At 44.3% G+C, this 23,150-nt stretch overlaps 2 protein-coding genes across 7 annotated transcripts; one reads left to right on the top strand and one right to left on the bottom strand.

Annotated features, from left to right (window-relative positions):
• Positions 1-2: 2 nt before the first annotated feature.
• Positions 3-7,948, bottom strand: dbndd1 (dysbindin domain containing 1). Its single transcript, XM_028957345.1, has 5 exons — positions 7,480-7,948; positions 5,996-6,197; positions 4,156-4,287; positions 3,913-4,050; positions 3-1,705 (listed from the first exon to the last, which is right to left on the bottom strand). The coding sequence occupies exons 2-5, from the start codon at positions 6,024-6,026 to the stop codon at positions 1,536-1,538; spliced, it is 471 nt and encodes a 156-aa protein (XP_028813178.1). The 5' UTR covers positions 6,027-6,197; positions 7,480-7,948; the 3' UTR covers positions 3-1,535.
• On the top strand, positions 7,315-22,720 carry nfat5a (nuclear factor of activated T cells 5a). 6 transcript variants are annotated; one of them, XM_028957338.1, is made up of 14 exons: positions 7,315-7,688; positions 11,513-11,638; positions 13,681-14,275; positions 14,408-14,591; positions 15,396-15,586; positions 15,706-15,878; positions 16,147-16,281; positions 16,417-16,469; positions 16,555-16,687; positions 16,859-16,936; positions 17,386-17,510; positions 17,622-19,821; positions 19,916-20,076; positions 20,731-22,720. In XM_028957338.1, exons 1-14 carry the CDS (start codon positions 7,616-7,618, stop codon positions 20,773-20,775), a joined length of 4,272 nt encoding a protein of 1,423 aa, XP_028813171.1. In that variant the 5' UTR covers positions 7,315-7,615; the 3' UTR covers positions 20,776-22,720. The 6 variants fall into 6 exon arrangements, with proteins under 6 accessions (XP_028813171.1, XP_028813170.1, XP_028813176.1 ...); XM_028957337.1 differs by having other exon boundaries at positions 19,916-22,720; XM_028957343.1 differs by lacking the exon at positions 7,315-7,688 and adding an exon at positions 12,747-12,814 and having other exon boundaries at positions 9,074-11,638; positions 13,138-14,275; positions 19,916-22,720.
• The last annotated feature ends 430 nt before the right edge of the window (positions 22,721-23,150 follow it).

The following is a 23,150-nucleotide window of genomic DNA, read 5'->3' as shown; positions in this document are numbered from 1 at the left end:
GCATATGTTGTTTATTTTTTCCCCATCCAATATTAAAGTTGTATGATGAAGACATGGGAGAACCTCACAAAGCAGGAATTCTCAGATCAACCTGTAATCTGCGACTCCCTGAAATTGGGCAGTCTTGGGAATGCTCCCCTGCCCGATCAGCAGCATAACCCTGTACCTTTTAATTTTTTTTAAATACATGCTTCACCATGTTTGGTTTGACCCTGTATGGACAGCAAGGCTGGGCAGCCTTTTCTGGGCATAAATGTACACTTGTTTTTATCACAGTTGGCCAACAACACGCAGCATTTGTTAACCTCAGTGTTCCACAGTGCTGTGAATAAGAAAGACTGAGCTAACACACTGCTTAAAACTGACTTGTCCTTAGCACCATGAGAACGCCATGTATAGCTGCAGTAGTAGATGGAAGGAAAAAGGAAACCTGCTCCCCCCCGTCAAGTGCGGATGCCAGAGTTGAGGACTTCACCTCCGGATCCACTGTTAACGTTGGTCGGTGCAGATAACAACACCAAGACTGAATTTTTACAGAAATTATTACCTGTGGTTATTACCTGTAATAACTGTCTATAACTGGTCTGGTAGGCAAAACATAAGAAAGAGGGCAAGTGTGGCCTTTCTTTTCGAGATGCAGCTTTAGCATTTACCATTAAATGGTCTGATTTCTTCAGCACTCAGCAGCCGTGTAATTTAACTTGAGGTTTAATAATGCCACTATTAATGGGGCCGCACCTCATTTGCCATATGAGCACTGTTCACCCGTTTCTGTGCCTGTTTAAATTAGGGGAGAAGCTCACATAAAAAGCAATAAGTGTTATTCCTTTGAAACCCTTTGGCACAGAAAATACTCCACCCACTGAGCAATAGATGAAACGAGACGGGCTTCTGTCTGGGAATCCACTTTTTCCCATTTCAGTTGTCGTTGATTTATTATTTATGCACCGTTCTCTGTCAGGCATTTTTCTGTGGGAGTAATTTACATTTCCAAAAGCACTGCGGTGTACCTTGGCCCATAATGGTGGCCCATCCCTGGTACCGTACCCAGGGCATCTCTCCTCTGGAGGGGAGGAAAAGGTCTCAGCTCCAGTTAGTCCCTGGCCCTGATGTGTGTGGACCAGAGTAAATAAACTAATAGTGCTAACAGCATTCCTGTCAATTTACCCTTGATCACTCCCCTCTTGCATACTGCTTTTCCTAAACTTCTTCCATGTACTTCGCTGCAATCGTTTGCCATTGTCTATGGAGGTTTCGAATTTCAGAGTTAAAAGTTAAACCATAGGCTTCAGGGACCCATAACTGAAAGAGCCTTATTATAACGTCCTGTATACATTCAGATCTTAAAGAAAGATTTATCTCCCTCTTAATCTTTTTCAGACCCAGAAAATCCTTTCGCCCCTGGACTTTGCAGACGGGGGCTCCTTTTGAAGGTGTTTTAGTTGAATGTTTTCCTCTCTCGTCTTTGCGTCCGCGCATTATGAGCAGCAGTCTCTGCTCTTGTAAAGAGCGCTCTAGGCTCTGTCCATGGGCACTCAGGGCTGCTGGGATAGGGAGCGCTCCATCTTCAGTAAGGGCTCAGTGTTGTCCGAATCACTGTGGTGCTTCCTGTCCTTGACGTGGTCCCCTTTACTGCCACGGGTCCAGGATGGTGAACGTACATACCCCCCATGTGGGAAACGGGGCAGTGGGGGTTGCTGGGGATCTGACAGAACAAATAAAATCTGTTAATAATAAATCTGAAACCCAAAACTCCCAGTATGTTTCTCCATGTTCATCTCAGTAAGAAGTATTCTAACTGTGCTTATTTTGTCTTTGTCTTTAGAGTTCCTCAGTGTGTCTCACCAAGTGGAATAGAATGTGCTGGTACCTCTGACACCTTTCTTGGTACCTTTCTTATTCATACATATTTGTGCTTACAATGTGTGTGTATGTGAGCATAATTCATGTTCTGACTCATGTTTGTGAAATTTAGGTTAGAAATAAAATTCAATTTAAGGTAACATTCCTGAAACGGACACCAATCGGAGCTTGCATCAGTTCTAAATCATGAACACGATCAGTCAAAGGTTTGGACATACCTACTCTGTGGCAGTTATGGAGACTAAGACAAAACCCAATGCAAGAAACTTATTTAGAATTTTTTTTTTTGTAAAAGGGGAAATCAAAGAATGTTTCACGTATCTGTTATTTCCAGAGTCGCCTCTTTTTAGCTTCATGGCTGCTTGTTTCATTATTGTCATCATCAAAAGCTGCTTCATTAGATGCTTATTAACATGAGTGAATGATAAGATAGGGTTCAGCATAATAAACCTTTAGGACTTTTGGAAAAACATCCCTGTTGTCTAACTTAAGGTGGTGAATAGAAGGCAAGCTCCCTAATCTGGAGAGACTCTTTATGCCTTGTTTGCTTTTTATTCGTTTATTACATAACCTCGGATGTGTTATTCATAGTCCTGCATCTTCAGTTTTGTTTTATAATGTAAAAAATGCAAGAACCATAAATGAGTATGTGTGTCCAAACTTCGGACTGGTAGTGTAAAACCAAAGATTTAATACACCATTTAATGGTTAATATTTATGGTAATAAAAAATGGTTGTTAGAATTGCTGTTGAGCAAAAAATCGGTGGCCTTGAGGTTAGCGTCCTGGTGCAGTAGTGGGTGAGGGTGGTTAGTAGCCTAGTAGGCCTTGGCCGCCCACTGCTCACTAAGGTGATGGGTTAAATGCTGAGGACACATTTCGTTGTGCACCATGTGCTGTGATGCAGTGTTTTACAGTGACAATCACTTTCACCTCCGAGGTGGAGATTTCACATCTTGGCCTGGAACTTGTGTGTGCTCTGTGTGTTCCTCCAGGTTCTGGGGTTTCATCCCACCATCCATGTACACTAGCTTAATTGACTAACATTTTGAATGGCTGGCAATCAGCGATGGGGACAAAACCTGCTGTATTGAACCACATTTGGTTTGGTTAACCATATTTGGCACAATGCATTTATTTCAAAGACCAAGCCAAATTAGTGAAAAAGTTGTCTCTGGTATGGTGTCCAGCCCGTCTTTATTTCCCCTGCTCACTGTAGTGCAACTACGTGACTGGCAGGTCTGCTGCGAAGGCCATGATTTCAACATCACAACAACAGTATATCAGTATACGTTACTGAAGCAAATTAGTGGCTGGTTAGTTGAATTTAAGGCTTTGTCATCACTCCTTGATAAGAGGCTAGTGAATCAGAGCTCTGCACTAGACTGAGTCTTCTGTCTGTTTATGATTCTGGCATCTGTGCGAGTGGGAGTGAGTGAGTGGCAGACAGTGATATATATATATATATATATATATGTGTGTGTGTGTGTGTGTGTGTGTGTGTTTTTGAGAAGTATCAGCCCGTCTCGTCTTTGAAATATTTCCCTCGCCCCTGCCAATTCATGGTCTTGCTCACAGGAGAGGCGCTCCATTTACAGAGTGGTCCCAATATTCCTGCTGCAGGTGAGCTACACCCGAAACCAAACTCTGCAGGGCCATTTAGAGAAGTACAGTATGGCAGATGGATGGGGGGGGTGTATTGTCCCTGCTTGTGTTGAGTAATGAAATATTCAGCAGATATACACGTCTGTACTCCAGCCTTGAACTCCATCAAATAATCATGGGCTTTCAGGCAGCAGAAAGGACTTTGTGGGAATGAGGCATGCACACAGAGGGAAGCTCCTAAATCTGACTTCCTAGTTGGCCTCTCGTTGGCCCTACTCACAAAATACACATCTCATTACAAATATAGTAGATACACTGATTTTATAGAACCCTTGCATGGAGTTGGAGGTGACAGTTGACGATCTTGATGATCATCAAATCTATTAAACCAAAAGATCACAAGATCTAAACATATTTACATAAAAATATTTGGATCTGAACTCACTGGCTGACATCTCATGGCGGTTCTCTTCGTCTGAATCTGCAAACACCTCCCCCAGTTCTTGGTCTGACATGTCTGTGAGCTCAGTCAGGTCCAAGAGGTCAAAGTGCACCTCGAGTGAGGACACGCTGCTCAGTGGCTCTGTGAGACAGTTGGCAGTTCAGGGAAAGACACACTGACACTGAATGTTCACAACTGGTAAAACCATTTGCCATTGTAAATACTTCAGAAAAACCTTTCCCTTACGTCTCCTCTCGCCAGTCAAAGGGTGGTGACCTGGGGTACTAGCCTGTTCTCCAGGTGCATGGTGGGACACCTCCGAGGTAAGGCTAGCAGAACTTGAGGACTTCAGGAGGTTCTGGAAGCCTCTTATAGGCTCTGTCAATGATGAAAGGAGACTAGAAATTAGTAGATTAATATTTCAGCCTTATAATATCCAGCCTTTCCTGGATCTACATGTCAAACGTGTTCTTGCACCTGTTGATACCATGTGGTAGATCAAGGGTTATGTGTTATGTGTGCATGCATTACCATCAAATCGGACCATAACATCTGATGTCTGCAACAGCATGGTCACCTGCTCAATTTACCACAAGCAGCTGCACGTTTTTCCTCTTCATTTTTTAAACAGTGATTGTTGTCTGTGAGGATTATGCAAGACAGCTTCCTGCTTTTCAATAATAAATGAACATTGAGACTTGTGTTCTCCAGTCTCGAGTACTTCAAAAAGAAATTTAATAACGCTGCATTTACACTACATACTTCATATACCACTGAAATGCACAACAACATTCTCAAAATGATGAACAATCATTTTCAATCAAAACCTTATATAAAGACCACATAGCATGTTAAATCAGGGCCATTAGGCTGATTGAGATACAATGGCAATTTCCAAATGCAAGTTTTTTTAATCATCTTTGGACTCGCTACTTGTTCATTTACATGCCGTGTATACATTTTCAATTTATAATTACATGATAACAACATGAAATCGCTCTTACATTGGCAAACATTTAGTGTAACGCAAAGCTTTGCTATTGTGAGCAACATTAATAATAGACAACGTTTTTGTTGTACGTTCCCTCTTGTGAGGTCACAGAATCACCAATGATTCTAAATAAATCTTGAACTTGGATTGCAATATAAACACCGCAGACTTGGGTTTCGCTAAGTAATTGTATCTAACCACTCAGTATTGATTTTTGTGGCAACAGTCAAAACACTCAAGGCTCCCACTTTGCTGCCCTTTGTACAGCGATTGGGACACGCATGCAACGCGCTGATCCATATGAGCAGGATTTTTTCACTCACTGCTCAGAGAACTGTCAGTGTTGAACCGTCAAGAGCCTTCGACCAGGATATATCGCACCGTGCTCCCCGCCTCTATCTGCAGTGTGCAGGTCAACCTTCCTCAGAAGATTACTCATCCCTACATGAGACCTGTGTGCTGCTCATAGTACATACAACAGCTGACGGAGTTCATGTGGTCCATAACGCAAAAAGAGGGCGAGCCATCGCCTTAAAAGCTCCCTTATCTTTCGCTAGACTTTTGAAAATTTTGGAAAAGGGACAAATCAAAATGAATGCTTTTTACGAGCAAGGTCTATCATAGAGGGACAATCTTTATTCAATACCTTAAACATTTACATTTTTTGTATTATTTTTTACATTCGTGATTGCGTGTGGGTGTGGGCATAAATGCAGGAATTCCCTCAGAATGTTACATCGGTGTTGCAGCAGTGTTGGCACTTGCACAGGACTCGTCAAAGCATCAACTAAACGCGAAATCTCTTGATTCAGCATCGCTGGTACCTGCTCCGATTCGCTGGCTGCACACATGCATTTGGACCTCACGCCCAGCGAAAGACGCTGAGACGCTGGCCCCAGTTCAGATCATTAGTGCATTACACTCATCAACGCTGTAGCCCGTTTTACATGGGCAGCCTGCACAACGTGTGTGTGTGTGTGTGTGTGTGTGTTTAATAAAACACAACAGTGGCTCTAACCTGCTGGTGCTAAGGCTCAATGACCTCCAAAGAAGAACGCTGTGGAATTCATTAGAGCAAGAAGCATGTGCCCTTACCGGGGGTGCTGTTCTCTCCCTGAGTCTCCATCCAGCCGGTGCGAGCCGGGAATGCAGTGATGTCTCAGGCAGCGCCCAGGGAGGGGAGGGAGAGAGGCGTAGTCTCCTTCTGCTCTCTCTTTCCGCCTCCCTCCCTTTCTCCCTTTCTCCCTCTCCCCTCTCTCTTTATTTCACAGCATCATACGCCAGCTGCTCACATTTTCTGCCATAAATTCCGAAAACCAGACAAGTTCATTGTCTCAGCCGAGTGTGTCCTCTGTTCATTTAAACGAGGTCAGAAGGAACTAATAAAAGGGGAAAATGTCATTCGCTCTCTGATACAGATATTCACTTCGCACCCACACCAAACACACCATTGCAGCACACACAGCTCAAGGACACACATACTAACAATGTCAAAAGGCTGCCACTGTGCATACCACATAGCTTCCCCTCAATGATGGGTGGAAACAACAAAAGATGGGGATGCGACCACCAACCAAAAAGAAATACTTCATTTGCAGGCTGGGGGATTAACTGGATGTGTGTATCAGTGGCCGGGCTTGCTCGCTGTGGTCATCGGCAAGCGTCACAAACGCTAAATTAAATGTATGGTCTTTTCTAATTTTTTTAGGCTAAGCTGGAGCACCACCCAGAGCCCAAAAGAGGGAAAGATTGTACTGTGTAATCTGGATCTTGGTAGTTTAACGCATCACATGTCACCTGCATTCGGGTTGAGCCTCTTGTGCACAAGGGAGGCTCTTCTGTGGTCTTACCACACAACTTATTTTAGAATACCGCAGTGTTTCTGCATACATTTTTTTTTATTATTATATATATATATATATATAAATTCCATGGCTACAGTCGTGGAAGTGACACACTGATCAAGTGAAAAGGTGTCAGGCACACAATGCACCTGTATGGCAGAGAAGCTTTAACAATATAAGATAAGATAAGATAAGATAAACCTTTATTAGTCCCACAAGTGGGAAATTGCACAAGAAGATGAAGGGCAAAAGATGAAGGGCAAAAGACGCAAAATGCAGGCAAGTGGCCGGAGTCACCAGCGCTGGTTGGTTTCATATTACATTTACGGTATTTATCAGACGCCCTTACTATCAGATTTACAATCAGTAGTTACAGGGTCAGTCCCCCTGGAGTAGGGACGCAATGGTAGTAAGTGGGACTTGAACCCGGGACTTCTGGTTCGCCACCCTATATTAGCGCATGCTTCATTTGCCACATGCTAATACAGCCTTCCTGCGACGGGCGTCCACGCCGGCCACAACTTCTCGGTCGCCCCCCCTTCCCCAAATGGACGACGACTGAGACACGGGCTCTTTGTCCAGCCTCCCCATCCAGAGAAAGGTGTCAGGTGCGCAGAGCGCATGCGCGGCCGAGTGGGCTGTCTGCTGTCCCAGCTAGCATGGCGCTGGCTCCTCACGCCTAAACAGCTAGGCAACACACACACACACACACCACACGCAACAATCGCAGCATACCGGCCTCGGTAGCTCCACCACATCCACTTGTAACCCGCTTCTGGAATCTCCACCGGCCAGGACGGGGCTCTCGTCTGGATTCTCGTTGTCTGTATTTTTTTTTTTCTCTCTCTCATGAGGCACTAGCCAGCCAGCTATGCCCTCTGATTTTATATCTCTGCTCACCGCGGATATCGACCTGAATTCCCCCAAATCCCTGTATTCTAAAGGTAAGTGCGCTTCTGGCTTGACAATCCTGGGCACCACCCGTTCATTTTAGGCGACCCGCAGACATTTCCTAGCTAAGCTTCCTTAGCTAAAGGAGGCAGCTAACGAGGGTTGCCAGGGTCATGGGTTCCTTGTAAAACGAGGCTTCCGTCGAAATAAACTCCTGTCTCGGGGACCGCTTAAAACCGTAACAATTGCCACGTTTTTATGATGAAAGGCATCGTGACCCAGTGTCGAACGCGTGTGGCTGCTAGAGGCAGCGCAGCAATAATATCCGGTTTGGAGAAGACTTTTATTAAAACAATTTTTTTTTTATTTTTTAGTAAGACGATTAGAGACGATTCGTCTTTAATATGGTGACTCTATCGTGGCAATTAATCCAACGATCGTATAATATAGATATTTTTGTCCCTGTTTATTAAACCTCGTGTCATATTCTTTCAAACCTTTTAAAATGCGGAAGACCCATTAATTAGCTGTCACGGTGTGGGTGTCACTGCAAATTCGAATGTTGTCCGGTGTCGCTGCGTTTTGCGACGTTGTGCGGGTGCCTCGGCTGGAAAAATCGCCCCCTACCTGGCAACAGCGCCGCCTCATCCGGGATTATGGAGGTCGGCCACATGTGTGTTTCTTTTTTAATTTTTAAAAAAAAAATTTTTATATCCTTTACTCGTCCGCGTCCCTCGTGGGGATGGGATCTGTGTCAGACTATGGAGTTTTATATGTTTTATATGCGTACGCCTCATCCTCTGGATCGGTTTCAGCGTTAAACAATGGGAAGTGTTTGGGTGTGATCGTGTTTTACGTCCAGTCCCACGGACACCCGTGGCTCTTGGTCTGCTAGCAACCAGACCTGGAATGTATTAATGTTGTTCTGCATTTATATTAAAATGTACGCCCTTGTCCGGAGCGATTTACAGTCCCCCCCCTGGAGACACTCAGGGACACAATTGTAGTGGTGAGCGAACCTGTAACTTGGTTTTCTTCTGGTCCATATGCGAGTGTGTTACACAGTAGGCACCATGTTCTCCAGAGACATGTCTGTGCAGATTTAATGACCTTAATAAAGACAGCGCAGCCATCACAATATGGTGAGCTGAATTCATCTGAAGAGACATAAATATAGAACAGCAAATGCATGGTTCCTTTCTCGTCATGCTGCAGTTTTGTGTTTTAATTTGGCCTGCAGCAGCTGCAGAAAGCCACCTCATGCATCTAAATTCTCTTGTTAGGTGGTTGACCACCTTATATTGGGTGGTAGTAGCCTAGCGGGTAACACACTCGCCTATGAACCAGAAGACCCAGGTTCAAACCCCACTTACTACCATTGTGTCCCTGAGCAAGACACGTAGCTCTAAATTGCTCCAGGGGGGGACTGTCCCTGTAACTACTGAAGTCGCTCTGGATAAGGGTGTCTGATAAATGCTGAAAAATTTAATTGTTATAAAGGCTACTCTTATCAGTGCGCTGTGTTTTATTCTATTAAAACTTGGGTTTTAAAAAAAAAGGGTTTTATATGGAGGATACATAGGATGCAAAACAGCAGCCTGCTTGTTGATTTGGGTACATGTGGCTGCATGTGGCAACCATATTGCATCTCATATGTCTGACATGTCTAAAATACAGATTCAATACAATCTAGCAAGTTCAAATCCCAGTTTCCCCCCCCCCGAGCTAGACAGTTCACCCACAGGGAATGTCCGTGCGATTAGGACATGATGTAGGATGTAGGGGATGGGGCGGGAGGGATGAGCTTGTATTATACCCCAATGCTAATATGTTGTTGGCTTTCAGGCTGTTTTCTGTTTACTAGTTGTGTTGTTACGCTGCTAGTTCAGAAATACGGTTGGTTGGTACACAATCAACCAACCAACCAACCAACCCACTAGAAGAAATAAATGGTTCAGCTCATCTGGACTAGGCAGAGACACAGGAACGTCATAAGACCCTCAGCCAGTTGTGCTGTGTGCACTGTCTCCAAGAGGCCCGATTAAAGGACGCTCTGCTTTCATCCTCATCCCACTGAAATATTTAAAGATTAGATAAGTCAGATTTTTTTTCCCCTTCTCGGTTGACTGCGTCTATTGTTGGATAACTGGCATGAGGTGGTGCAGTTCACAAAGCTTAATCGAGCATTGAGTCGGGCAGAAGTGAGTGTGACACCGGCGATGGCACAGTCACCTGGCAGGGACTGGGCTGCTCTGTGCACGTTGGAGGTCATGTGAGTTCTCACCAGGGTACGTTATCCAACCCTGAAAGCCTCCTTGTTAACTGTGCACGTCTCATCAGCATGCTGAGCCGGGCACACTGGCGTCGTCAGGCAGATGGAGACGTGAAGCCACATGGCACCCTTAGAGCCAAACAAAAGAGCCGGGCACGCTTTTCTTGTGGCATCTCTACGCTGCGTAAGTGGCAGTAAGTGTCCATTGTAAGAAACAAGGAAATGCACACATGCCTCTCTTGACTGTAGACTCCCAATAATCGTCTCCTAACAATTGTAAATGTGATCATATGCTGTAGTAGACGCTACACGTCACATCAAGCGTGTTCGGGATTTGCAGAAATGAACAGACGCATGCTGCAGGCTAGTTACGTGTACCTCGCAGAGGAGGACCTAACAGTTGGTGTGCAATTCATTCTGAGGAACTTTCGGACTGCTCAGACACACCCCTGCTTCATCACTCTGGACTATTTAAACCATGGTGCTGTCCGTGTATCACACGTGGAAAGTAGCGCAGGCCATTTTTCCAGATATGTGATTGTTTCAGCCCATAATCATCCAAAGATACACCAGCGCGCACATAAAACTGCCCAAATATTCAGACAAGTATTTAACCACTTAATTTAAGTCGCGGGTTGAGTCAGTAAGTGGACACTATCTATTATCAGGGCTTTTATTCTCTAGCCAATCATACGGTCATGAATGTCCCTAAAGTGCTTTATGCACTATGGTAATTGTTCATATTCTGGTTCAAATTCTTAGCACAACTGAAGTGTTTTCTTCTGTGACAATTCTGTATGTTTTTGCAATATGTGCCCATTAAACCAACTTCAGCGAAGAACGGACATTTGGTAATTCCTTCCCAACTATTAAGGAATGAACACTTACTCTGTTGGGGGGGGGGAAATCATGCTGAAAACACAGACATGTAACAGACAGGTCTTGTCTGTGTTATTTAGTGTGGCGTCAAAGGAATCTAACACAATAGTCAATGGTTGTGTTGTGCTGCTGCCAACAGAGGACTGGTCAGGTCAGTGGGAGTTTAAGGCATGCTGACTGGCTGGCTGGCTGTTTGTGTCAGGGTGGCATGAAATGCTTGGATGACTGGGCTTCACGCCTTTTCTCCTTGGCCTACAGCGGCCTCCTGGGATCACGATGGCGTTTGAGGAAAAGGATGTGCGTGGAACAATGACTAGGGTTTCGTGGACATGTTTTTCGATCCGGTTGAGTATATTGAGAGGATTCCGATGTACTGGGTTTCTGAATAGTTTCTACATGGACATGCGTTGTTCTTTTTTGACATTCATCTCTCTACTGCAATTTGAAAATAATAATTCCCCAGAAAAATTGTCGAATAGGCTCTGATTAAGCGAAGTGATTGTAATTGCATACGGTGCACACAACAAAATGTCTCCTGCTTTTAAATGCACTCGGGGAGCAGCGTGTGTGGACGGTGCTTTGCTCAGTTGCACTTTGGCGGTTCTGATTACGGGTTCGTTTCCTTACACGCTAGGCCACCGCTGCCCACTGATGGGAATTTCTATTGGAATGAGTGGTAATGGTGTGACCTTGCATTTATCAGTGTGGCCATTTGTGTCTTGTTAGAGTCAGTGTATGACCTTCTCCCCAAAGAACTTCAGCTGCCCCCTTCCGCGCAGCAGGAGAAGCCCACCATGAGCCAGAAGAGTGGCGGAGAAGCGGGCCCACCCCCACCTGCGGCCTTGGCATCAGGTACACACACCGCCCATCTCTTGACTGTGCTTTCTGTCGGTGCTCTGCGCCGACGAGCAAGAACGACTTCCTGGGAACGCTTTATAGTCCAGAAGCCTTGCGTTATCGTAAGGGGGGAGTCTTGTGCGTTTCTTCCAAACCCCCAACGCTGTATTTAAAAACCCTGCTCACGCCGCACGCCACTGTGTTACATTCATTTTCTATTTCACAACCCCCACCCCCCTGTGGCGTACTGTACTGTACTGTACCGTACTTGTGCTTGTGTAGACATCCTCGCCTGCAAGTGTTTATAACACCTTATTCCACTCTGTACTCCTGACTCAGCACACCCAGTCACAGTGCTTGAATAGCTTTTCGCCGTTAAACATAAAAAAAAATGCTGTGGTCTGCTGTGGTGACTTCCTGTTACAGTCTGTACTGTACAGACTAACTGTCTGAGAGAAATAAAACGATTTTGTAAAGATTTTTACAAAAATAATATGTTGCTCTTTTTTTTAAAATTTTTTTATTATGAGATAACATTAGAAAAAAATTTAATAGACTTGTTTTGAAGTTTAATGTAACGACATATACTATAGACGTTCAATTAAGTCAATCTGCGTTTTCCATGTACTTTTCCAAATATGTCAATTTAATGACCATGCACTAAAGACATGAAATATTGAACCTGTCAGTTACATTTGTTTTAAGTTTTCTTGTAATGAAAGCCACCTATGATTTATTTGTTAAAAAAATCCTATGGGTACACCCTAACTTGTGTGTTCTAATGAATATATGGGTCTCTCTAACACCTAGCCTAAATATGTATGTCAGAAGACACATTTAGAGACAGATTGACAGTGTAGGAATAGTCATGTTTAACCAGATCACAAATAAGCTCTGTGCAACATCCCACCAGAACTGATTTTGTTGTTTTCACTGTTGATGCTTTAAAAATAGTATATATATATATTATTTTATTTTATTTTATGAATTGCACTAGCTTTTCCCCCTTTATGTACAACTTATTGGGCCTTCCCAACAATGATGATTCATTGACAGCATTACTGTAGTGCCGATGTTTTTAAAAGTGGGCGTCCTCATGTTAGATTGCTTCCTGTTTTGACAGGAAGCTGAGGGATCTTTTAACGGGGCTGCCCCAGACTAGTGTCACTGTTGTGGCAGCACTATGTGCAGGTAAACCAATCAACCCGCTACTTAAAGAAAGATTACACCACCAGTGCTATTCTGGGAAACCAAATTATACCTTATGCACTTAATTGGATAAAGTTAATTGTAACTGTTGGCAAATGAAATATATATATTTTTAATTCCTTTACAGTGCTGTAGTATTAAAACTTGAAACAATTTGAAACAGTAACTGTACTACTTTGTACAAAGATTGAAAAAAATATATATAAATATTTAAAAAAGAAAAACCAAATTTACTGATGTCTACTCTGGATGACTCTTGAATGATCAGCTCGTTATGTTCATTGGCTGTCTCATTTTTATTCCAGGGGGTTGCCTCTGAATCAGGGAGAGTCTGCATATAAAATGGTCTGCAGTTCTCTGCTTCGTAGGTCAGAAGCTTGTTTATTCTGTCTCCATGGCTACGCTCAGTCCCAACCAAAAGTCTACCAATTGGCATGCCTCAGTTATTACCTGATAACTGGAAAAAGTCATTGTTTTTTTTTCCTAGTATATGTTTCTATTTGATCAGCCCCTTTTTCTTTGTTTTTTTTTTTTTACTACTTTGGTTGTATATGTAATGTGTTTTGCATCGAGCATGTTGCCCTGTTTCTAATATAGAAAATGAATAAACGTATACAGAAATTAGTTCAAAACACAGAAACACGCTGTAAAAATGCACTCTCTTTTAGACATGCATAGACAAATAAAGAAAGAATCCCACCACCTCTATGCATAAAAGTCAGGGAAATACAAAAGAAAAAAAAAGACTTAGGAGGGAAAGAGAGAAAAACGTTTTATTGCTTGACTGGGACAGCTTGCCTCTTCGTTATGTCTGGCTGTACTTAATCTGTCTATCGCACACACTACAGATGCTGCCTCATCCTGCACCGCCTCCTCCTCCCCTGTAGGGGGCAACAGCAGTGCTCTTCCTGGTTCTTCATGTCCCAGCATGCTCTCCGCTCCCTTAGAGCAGGCTTCCCGGCACCTCAGCTGCCCTCTGGAAGAGAGGGCGGCGGGGCCCACAGGTTTGGCCGAGAGGCTGGGAGTGGAGTCTGTAGTTGGTGGTGCAGTTGACGGTGGCGCAGCGGGAGCTGCCCAGCAGAGCCAGATCACTCCTTCTAAGCGGCGGACGGTGCTGAACATCTCGCCCCCGCCGGAGGACCTTCTAGACGATAGCCGCATGTCGTGCCAGGATGAGCCCGCGCATCAGCAGGACTCTGAGCAAAGCAGCAGCATTTGGATGGACGACTCCGCCTCCAACTTCAGCATGGCCAGCAGCAACTCCTACAACGACAACACCGAGGTACCCCGCAAGTCCCGGAAGCGCACACCACGACAGAGACCTGGACCTAAACCCACACCCGCTGACGAAGCAAGCATGGACGTATTTGATGCTGATAGCGCCAAAGCTCCTCACTTTGTGCTTTCTCAACTCAGCTCTGACACTAAGGCCAGTCCCAAAGGGTGAGTTTTCATGTAGTTCTGCAACCAACACACCATCAACAACCTCAGGTAGTCGAAGTTCTCGTTTGGAGAAGTAGTCGTGTAACAATCTAGGCTTTTTTTTAATGGCTGAGTACTTTGTTTCTGTTGCAGGTCCATGGAGGTTTCGGCGCCACAGAAGGGTGGGATTCTGTCAGCACAGTTTCCTCAGAAGAGTGAAGGCAAGGAGCTGAAGATCCTGGTCCAGCCGGAGACCCAGCACCGGGCTCGGTACCTGACCGAGGGCAGCAGGGGTTCGGTTAAAGACCGCACTCAGCAGGGCTTCCCCACTGTCAAGGTGAGCGCTCCTACCACGCCAGGCTGCAGCCCAGACCCGAACGTAATATTTTTATATTTCCGAACTAACCAAACCAACAAATCAGCAAGCAAATAATTCGCTTTTTAGGAAGCAAACAAACAAAACTCTGTTTGAATATATATATGTGTGTGTGTGTGTGTGTGTTTTAAATAAGTCAAATTATATATGAAATTGCATGTTTTTATGGTTCTACAAAATCCACTTGCATAGGCTCTACCATTGACGAATAATAACTTACTATGGTTTGAAAATTATTGCCATTTTATGGGATAACACTGTATTGGGAAATGAAGTGAAAGTGAAGTGATTGTCATTGTGATGCACAGCACATGGTGCAGACGGTGCTTTTGCTCAGTGGCGCCTTAAACAGCACAATAAGCAGTTGCTGAGGCCTTAAGCCTTCTGCTTTTTTTTCCACACGGTTGCCCTATTTGAGGGTCTGTTAGGATTGCCATATTTTTAGTATTTTTCTGGTCTGCGGTAGTCCGTTTTGTCCATATTGAATCACCAAACCTGTATTAATTATGAAATATATAATGGAAACAGTTTATCAATTATATATCTTTTATTAATTAATGTTATCAGTAAGGCAGACTTGACAGATTTGTGTCAATACTCAACATTTCTAACAATTATTAGCTTTTTTTAACAGTATAATCAATTTGTTGTATATATTAATCTATATTTATGCTATTCCCCATGCCTGTATTCAGGATTTTTACGAAGGTTAATGTTGAGCCATTGAGACTCAGGTATTCTGTGTCATGATGTGTGTGCTCACAGTTGGACGGGGTGACCGAGCCAGTGGTGCTGCAGGTCTTTGTGGCGAATGACACTGGACGTGTAAAGCCACACGGCTTCTACCAGGCCTGCAGGGTCACAGGTCGCAACACCACTGCCTGTAAGGAGGTTGACATTGAGGGTACCACTGTAATCGAAGTGAACCTGGAACCCAGCAGCGTCATGACACTTGCGTAAGATGGAATTGCCTTCCCCTCCTTACTTTAGATAAGCCTTGATTTGAAATTGATTTTGTCTATGTGGACTGATTATCAATGGGATTTTGTGTATGTGTGTGTGTATCTTGGTACAGTGTGGACTGTGTCGGCATCCTAAAGCTGAGAAATGCAGATGTGGAGGCGAGGATCGGAGTGGCCGGCTCTAAGAAGAAGAGCACTCGGGCCCGTCTGGCGTTTCGTGTCAACATCCCTCGTCCAGATGGCTCCTTTCTCACTCTGCAGACCACTTCTTCACCCATCCTCTGCAGTAAGTTGTTCAAACCTCAGCACCACTGCACTGTTTCCAGCCCTAAGCATGAAACATTTGGTGCATACCACCCTCTATGAATTTATGAATAAAAATAGTCAAGTTCAAATGGATTTTTCGCATAAGTATTTATGGAAGCTGCTGTGATTTGCACAATGGAACTGCACTGCAAACTGCATTGTAGATTGTGACAGGCATGTAAGCATTAGTGAATAGTTTCCTCATTATTTCACCAGATCAGTGAAATTTCACTGTGTTCTCTCTCCAGCTCAGCCCGCAGGGGTGCCTGAGATCCTGAAGAAAAGTCTACATAGCTGCTCTGTCATGGGAGGGGAGGAAGTATTCATCATCGGCAAGAACTTCCTCAAGGGAACCAAAGTTGTGTTTCAGGAGACATCCTCAGGTGCGAAAGGAAACCGCAACATAGGATATCTGCATGGTTTACTGTAGTTTTTGTGACTGGACAGAATGGTGTTGACACATAATGATGGTGGCTGCTGAAACTTGTTAGCTCATTGCCTCTGGGTGTCTTTTTCAGATGAGAGTGGATGGCAGGCGGAGGCAGAAATTGACATGGAGCTGTTTCATCAGGTAAGTAAGCGCATTACAGTTATGTAGGTGATTGTCCACGTATTTCATTGTCTTCTTTTTTCCTTGCAATTTCTTTTTACTGTAGAATCACTTGATAGTGAAGGTGCCGCCATACCGTGACCTGGCTGTCACGTCACCTGTCTCTGTGGGGATCTGTATTCTGACCAATGCTGGGAGGACCCATGACCTGCAGCCTTTCACCTACACACCTCAATTAGGTTCGTGATATGATGGTTATTTATGGTTTAATTGGTGAATATTACATTAAATGTTGCTGGGACTGAATCAGGTCACCCACATTCTTCTGGCAGACCTGAGCGAGCTAGGTCATTAAGTAGGAAAGTAGTGAGAGACCTCTGAAGATTAAAGGGACCTTTTTCTCTCTTCAGAAAACCCAGTGGAACTGCCTGTGAAGTCGGAGGTACAACCTTCGGCTACGCCTTGCTCCTTCCAGGACCAGATAAAAGGTATAAATAATTTTGCATGTGTTTTTTTTGTTTTTTTAATCTAGGATAAAAGACAGTGTTTTTAAAGAAAATGCATGCTTGAGGAGTAGAGAGGCTTGTACATGAATTTCATATTAATCCTGCAAAGTTTTATAAACCTGAAAACATGTGCATTCATCGAGATGTCTCAAGGGTGGGTAGTAATACAACAAATCTTTAGTATTTTAACTGCCAGGATTACATTGTGTAAAAACAGACATTTATTTAGCTACTGGTCAGTTTGGTTTTTCTTGCATTGGCTTTTTTTTTTTTACAGCCAAACTGGGGAAAAAAAACCATTGTGATTCATTTGACCCTAGGAATGTTCTCCCCCGGTTTTATTCACCTCTATCTCTATTCCTATTTTACAACTGGATTAAATTCTATACATTGCTCTCACTAATTAGCAATAATTCCATTTTATTCCACAGCAATGCAAACCACTTTGGACAGTGGCCTGGACAACACTTTGATGGCTCCACCAATAATTTTAGTGAAACGGGAGGAGGTCACTCCAATGGAGGTGTCCAGCAATACCACATCAAGTGTATTTAAGGTAACAGGGATGGAGATTATATTCTCATTGTGCAGCTAATTGTTCATCATTTACATCAAAAGTACTCGTATAGATAATGCGTCTCAATTTTTGGTTTGTTTTTCTTTTTAGCCGCCTGACATCCTTGGAACTTCACAGCAGATTCTGGAAGTCAGTGTAAGCATTCCTCAAACTGGCACAGAGTCTTTTCCCAGCCCTGTGCCTCTCCAGTCAGGAGGGACACAGCAACAGACCCCTCTATTCTCCACTTCAGAGCCCCTCTCTTCCATCCAGAAGCAAGACACCACCACTTTTCAGGTGTCTTTGTCTGAGGATGCAACTGTCCTCCAGCCTGTCCCACCACAGGTTCCCCAGCAGTTCCTTCGTGAAACCCCAGAAACCCTCTCACCGGAGGATAACAGCACAGATGAAACGGGGATGTTGATGATTGGGATGCCACAGATTATCGACAACCCACCTTCTCAGTCCCAGCAAGGCCAGGTCCAGGTTCTTATGCCCCAAGATGGGGTTGCCCAGCTAGAGAGGGCTGTTCGACAGCTACAGGCAGGAGGAAGCTCTCTGGTCCAGCAGGTTCTGGTTAATTCTGTGCTGTACAGCACCACAACATCAGCTGAGAACCTGCAGCAGCACGTCCAAGAAAACATGAACAGTCTCCAGCTTGACGGAAATGAAAGGTCAATTGCTACTCAACAGCAACAGCAGAATCTTCTTGAAAATTTACAGCAGCAGCAACAGAAGGCCTTGGAAAATCTGCAGCACCAACAGACTGTGATGGAGAACCTGCAGCAACAGCAGCAGGTTTTAGAGAACATCCAGCTACATCAACAAGCTTTGGAGAACTTGCAGCAACAAAGGCCTCAAGAGAAGGTCCTGGAAAACGTTCAGCAGCAGAACTCTTTAGTGAGCTTGCAGCATCAGGTTTTAGATGATCTTCAGCAACACCAGAAAAGCTTGGAGAACCTCCAGCAGCAGCAGCAGCATCACCAGAACGTCCTGGAGAACTTGACGCAACAGTACCAGTCAGAGATTTTGCAGCCACAGATCCCCATGCAGTGTGCCAGCGGCCCGCCTTCGGAGGGTTTACTTCACAGCACGTCGCAGCAGCAACAGCAACAAGCAGCACTTTTCCAGCAGCCAGGTGGGCTCTTAACCATTCAGACCACTAGCTTCCTGCAGCAGCCTCCTTCTCACCCCTCACCCCCGCAGCAACTTTTCCAGACTCCCAGTCCCATGGCTGAAGCACAAAACCAACAGGCAGCACTTTTTCGGGCCAAAGCAAGTGCAGCCCAGAACCAGGTCCAGGCTCTCTTTCCCAACACTATTACCATGCTGACCTCAGATCAGCAGCAGCCATCCTCCGCACTGTTCCTCGCCCAGGGTGTGCTTCAGAGTCAGCTGACCTCAGACGGCACCCAGAACCCTCCTCAGCAGCAGATCGCATTCCTGACCCCCATGCATACGTCAGCATCTGACGCCCAAGCTGTGTCCCTCCTCCAGGGTCAATTGGAACTGTCTACGCCCATGGAGCAGCAGCAGTCACCCCAGCTGCCTCAGCAGCCCAACCCTCCTCAGACCACCCTGTTCCAGGGCATGGCCGCCCTTCCTTCAAACCAGCCTCAGCAGGAGCAGCAACAGGCAGGCTTGCTGTTCTGCGCCAGTCCACTCAACCCCCAGGAGCTCCCGTCATCTCTGCTCTTCAGTGGACAACCACAAGTTCCCATGGGAGCGGATCCAGCACTCCAAAACCTCTTCCAGGACCAGCAGCCCATGCAGGTCGTGCCCAGCTCTGGAAGTGTGACGGATGTCTCAGCCAACCAGTCAGCTGTTCCTCCACCCCAGGCAGCCCAGAATGCAGCTCTGTTGTTCTCCCAAGCGAGTGTGGTGTCTGTTGCCCAACAAGAGCCAGCAGAGCCCATGTCCTTTCAGGATCAGAGCTCCGTGGTGGGCGATCGAGTAACGTCCTCTCAGGCAAGTCTCTTTCAGGACCAGCAAGCCATGCAGGTGGTGCCCAGCTCAGGCAGCGTAAGTGCCGTCACGTCTGGAGACCAGCCTACTGTCAACCTGTTCCTGTCCCAGTCAGCTATCTCAGCCTTACAGGGAGGAGTGGGTGCACAGGAGCTACCTCAAGCTGCCACCACAGCAGTCATCTTTGCAGGGCAGAGTGGAGTACCAATAGGGAGTCTCCAGAACACTGCCACCACTTCCACCCAGCAGGCTCCAGAGTCGCTGTTCCAGTCAGCCATTAGCGGACCACTCAGTCAACCAGGACCGCCGCAGCAACCAGGCCTATTCCTGTTTGAAATCCCAAATGGTGAGATTATAGCCTAGCATAGCAACAGATTTGGGCTAAAGTACCACAATATAATATAAATGTCAATGTAATTTTATTTATTTATTTTTTCCAGAGTGTAGTTCATTGATGAATCCTGCAGGACCCTCCCTGTCAGAGCAGCTTGTTAGCATGGGACACCCTGGAACCAGTCAGAACCAGGGCCAGCTGCAGAACAGCGCCCAGATCCAGAACCTTCTGGAGCAGTCTGGCTCCATAAGTGATTCCCAGAACATGGTGAAGCTTGATGACATCTTGGAAAGCTTACAGGAGCAGGGGAAGAACCTCTCAGGGGACTTTTAAGTCCATTAGGAGGGCATGGTAGGACTGGGATGTAGCTTTCCTCATAGGCCTGCTATATCTTTGGTAAATGAATGAATCTTGTGTAAATGGTTGACGTTTACTAATGAATATTGGTTGTAAAGGTCTTCAAATGTGTCAGCATATCATGGGGCAATGTTCATTACACATTTCTGCACTCGTGCAATGCAGTATTTCTCCATTTCTTTTTAATGATCTGGGGTCCATTACATAAAAAATGCAGCTCATCATTGCCATTGAGATCCGTCATGTGTTGTATGTTTTTAACATGTTATCTTTAGCACTTTAAACGGTTGTCCTTCACAACCATGCCCCATATTAATGCTGGGGTTGCTGCTCTCCATTGGCACAGCAGCCAGCTGCTGCTCATATTTTTTTAATGATTTGTATGGCTTTCTAAGGCTTTTGTCCCCTTTTATACCAAAACTGCTATCTCTCTCCATAACTAACTCTGCATGTCTAACATGTTCATATAGTGAATTTTTTGACATTGTCTAAATTTTTGATATAACTCTTTCTATTACATGTCCGCTGATTACTCACTACCTACTTCATCATGGCATGAGGCAGCGGGGGTCCAAGTCCTTGATAGCCGCTGACCACCTGATGGACTAGTCCCCCCTCAATTCATTTCTGTCTAAAGATTTTCATCATACAAACGTTCTTCAAGGTCAATGCTCCTGCACCTTTGTGGCCACACATTGGCGCTGTTGGCAGTATGTGTACAATGTATACAGAGTGTATGTAGGCGTGTCTAGAAAAATATACAGCATATTGCTATTTGTAATATTTATCAAAGCTGTGTATATATTTATATATATATATATATTTTTGGCTTTCAGTGGGTAGTATAGATGTTTACATTACATCCAACATTTGGTCAGATAAAAAAAAGTGGATGTTTCGCTTTTGCGTTAAGAGTGAAGATGTGCAGAATGACCTTGTAGTCGACCGTGTTCGGTTTACCTGGCGGTGCTACATTTGGTAACAAATGGGTGTTGTGATGTTTACATGTTGCGGTCATATCAATATTAGCGTCCATGTTGAAGTAAAGCAAGGAAACATCGGAAGAGAACTTTTATGAAGACACAAAATATCTTACAATCTGTGTTTTTTTTTTTTTTTTTTTTTCCTGTTTCAAGGTCACTGAGAGTCTGTGTGCCACATGCTGTTCTCCGTCCAGGAGTTGTTTTAACAGTAGTGCTTTTTCTGTGTGTGTGTGTGTGTGTGTGTGTATAGCCCAGTCTTGTATACAGCTCTCATGTACGTTTATGAAGGGGGGAAAAGAATACATTTTTTTTAAGGTTATTGTGTTGAGTGGTTCAGTTGCCTTTTGTTTTGGCTATGAGGGTTTTTATATATATATAGAAATCTCATATTATGTTGATGTGTGGTGTTGGTCCTTACCTTATATTGGTTTTCGAAACCCTCATAATTTCTATATTGTCATGACTGCCTGCTCACTCACTTCTTTCCCTTTGAAGTCAGTGAATTTCACATGCAGTATTCTGCAGCTGAGGTGATGAAATGTACCATGTACATTACTTAAGTGGATGCTGTTAAAGCGAAACAAATTGTCCCCAGTCACCACGTAACCAAACTGTGATTGTCGTATGAACCTCCCCGAGGTGTGTTTACTGCACAGTGCATTGTTGTCTAGGACACCAGTGCTACACAAAGCCATACAAACAAACAAACAAACAAGTAAACAATGGAGGAAACAGCAACTCTGGAATGTGGAAGATTTACCTCATGAAAGGTGCGGCCGATTGATAGTGCAACTAACAATGGACCAACTGCGGTTTTAAACCGCTCTCTTTGTACAACTTACCATGGCAGCACAACACATAAAAAGAAAGTGTCGTTTTTCCACTTGTTTGTCTGCGATTTGTGTGTGTTGTTTTTTTTTTTTTTTTTTTTTCTTGTTATCATCCAGTTTAGGTCAGTGTTCTGTTTCGCTTCTTATTTAAAAGCTTCTTAATGTATGATCCACTAAAAATTCATCGTTTCACCTTTCATTCTACTTTCTTGAAGTCTTTTGTGCCTTTGCAAGCCTTGCCCTCATGGTTTTTAATCAATTTTTTGTATATAATGGTGACTTACGCAACAAGAAAAGAAAAGAATGTTAATAAACACAATCTGGAAATGTCTGCGAGTGTCTGAGCATCTCTGGTAAAGAGGAGAAGAGCTCCTGGTGGAAATGGTGTTGCCGTTTTTTGAGATTGTTTTATCGATTCAGTCGTCTGAGGGGTTAAGAGTGAGCAAGATGGGATTGTTTAAAAAAAAAAAAAAAAAAAAAAAGAAGCATTCTACATTTAAGTAGGAGGTGGGTGTAAAGTAATAATCCATCTTCGGACGACCACAGACGTTTTTACCTTTGTGTGTGTGTGTGTGTGTGTGTGTGTGTGTGCGCGTTAATTATCATGTGAACTAACAATGAACCTTTTACACATAAATATACATGTATTTTGCTTTAATATGAACATTTGTATACTCCCGCAAATATATTTCTGTAAAATGTGTTGCTATCTATATGAATAAAGATAGATCTGACATTTTGCTCTCCTCTTGCCTGAGATTCTTTTCCAGGAGGCTGCTGCTGCTGCTGCAATTTTAGGATTTTCTGCAGACTACGAAATATTTGGAAATGCCAGATATATTTGAGAAGACTGAAATAGCCTCCTCCCCACCCTCATGTAGTTAATAAAAGTGAAGTGATTGTCACATGTGATACACAGCAGCACAGCACACGGTGCACACAGTGAAATTTGTCCTCTGCATTTAACCCATCACCCTGAGTGAGCAGTGGGCAGCCATGACAGGCGCCCGGGGAGCAGTGTGTGGGGACGGTGCTTTGCTCAGTGTCACCTCAGCGGCACCTTGGCAGGTCGGGATTCGAACCGGCAACCTTCTGATTACGGGGCCGCTTCCTTAACCGCTAGGCCACCACTGCCCCATATGAAGTAATATTAGTTATTTTACATGGCCCA

The sequence above is a fragment of the Denticeps clupeoides genome, chromosome 17 (genome assembly GCF_900700375.1).
Source record: "Denticeps clupeoides chromosome 17, fDenClu1.1, whole genome shotgun sequence".
Classification (NCBI taxonomy): domain Eukaryota; kingdom Metazoa; phylum Chordata; class Actinopteri; order Clupeiformes; family Denticipitidae; genus Denticeps; species Denticeps clupeoides.
This window is presented reverse-complemented; position numbering and strand designations above follow the sequence as displayed.

Bases quoted from the DNA above. Each gene is read 5' to 3' on its own strand.
- dbndd1 (XM_028957345.1), bottom strand. From the start codon at position 6,026: ATGGAGACTCAGGGAGAGAACAGCACCCCCG. The intron at 4,288-5,995 runs GTAAGGGCACAT...CATCATTGACAG, and splicing joins GGGAGAGAACAGCACCCCCG to AGCCTATAAGAGGCTTCCAG. The intron at 1,706-3,912 runs GTGAGTTCAGAT...TTGTTCTGTCAG, and splicing joins CCGCCATGAGATGTCAGCCA to ATCCCCAGCAACCCCCACTG.
- nfat5a (XM_028957337.1), top strand. From the start codon at position 7,616: ATGCCCTCTGATTTTATATCTCTGCTCACCGCGGATATCGACCTGAAT. The intron at 14,592-15,395 runs GTGAGCGCTCCT...GTGTGCTCACAG, and splicing joins AGGGCTTCCCCACTGTCAAG to TTGGACGGGGTGACCGAGCC. The intron at 19,822-19,915 runs GTGAGATTATAG...TATTTTTTCCAG, and splicing joins CCTGTTTGAAATCCCAAATG to AGTGTAGTTCATTGATGAAT.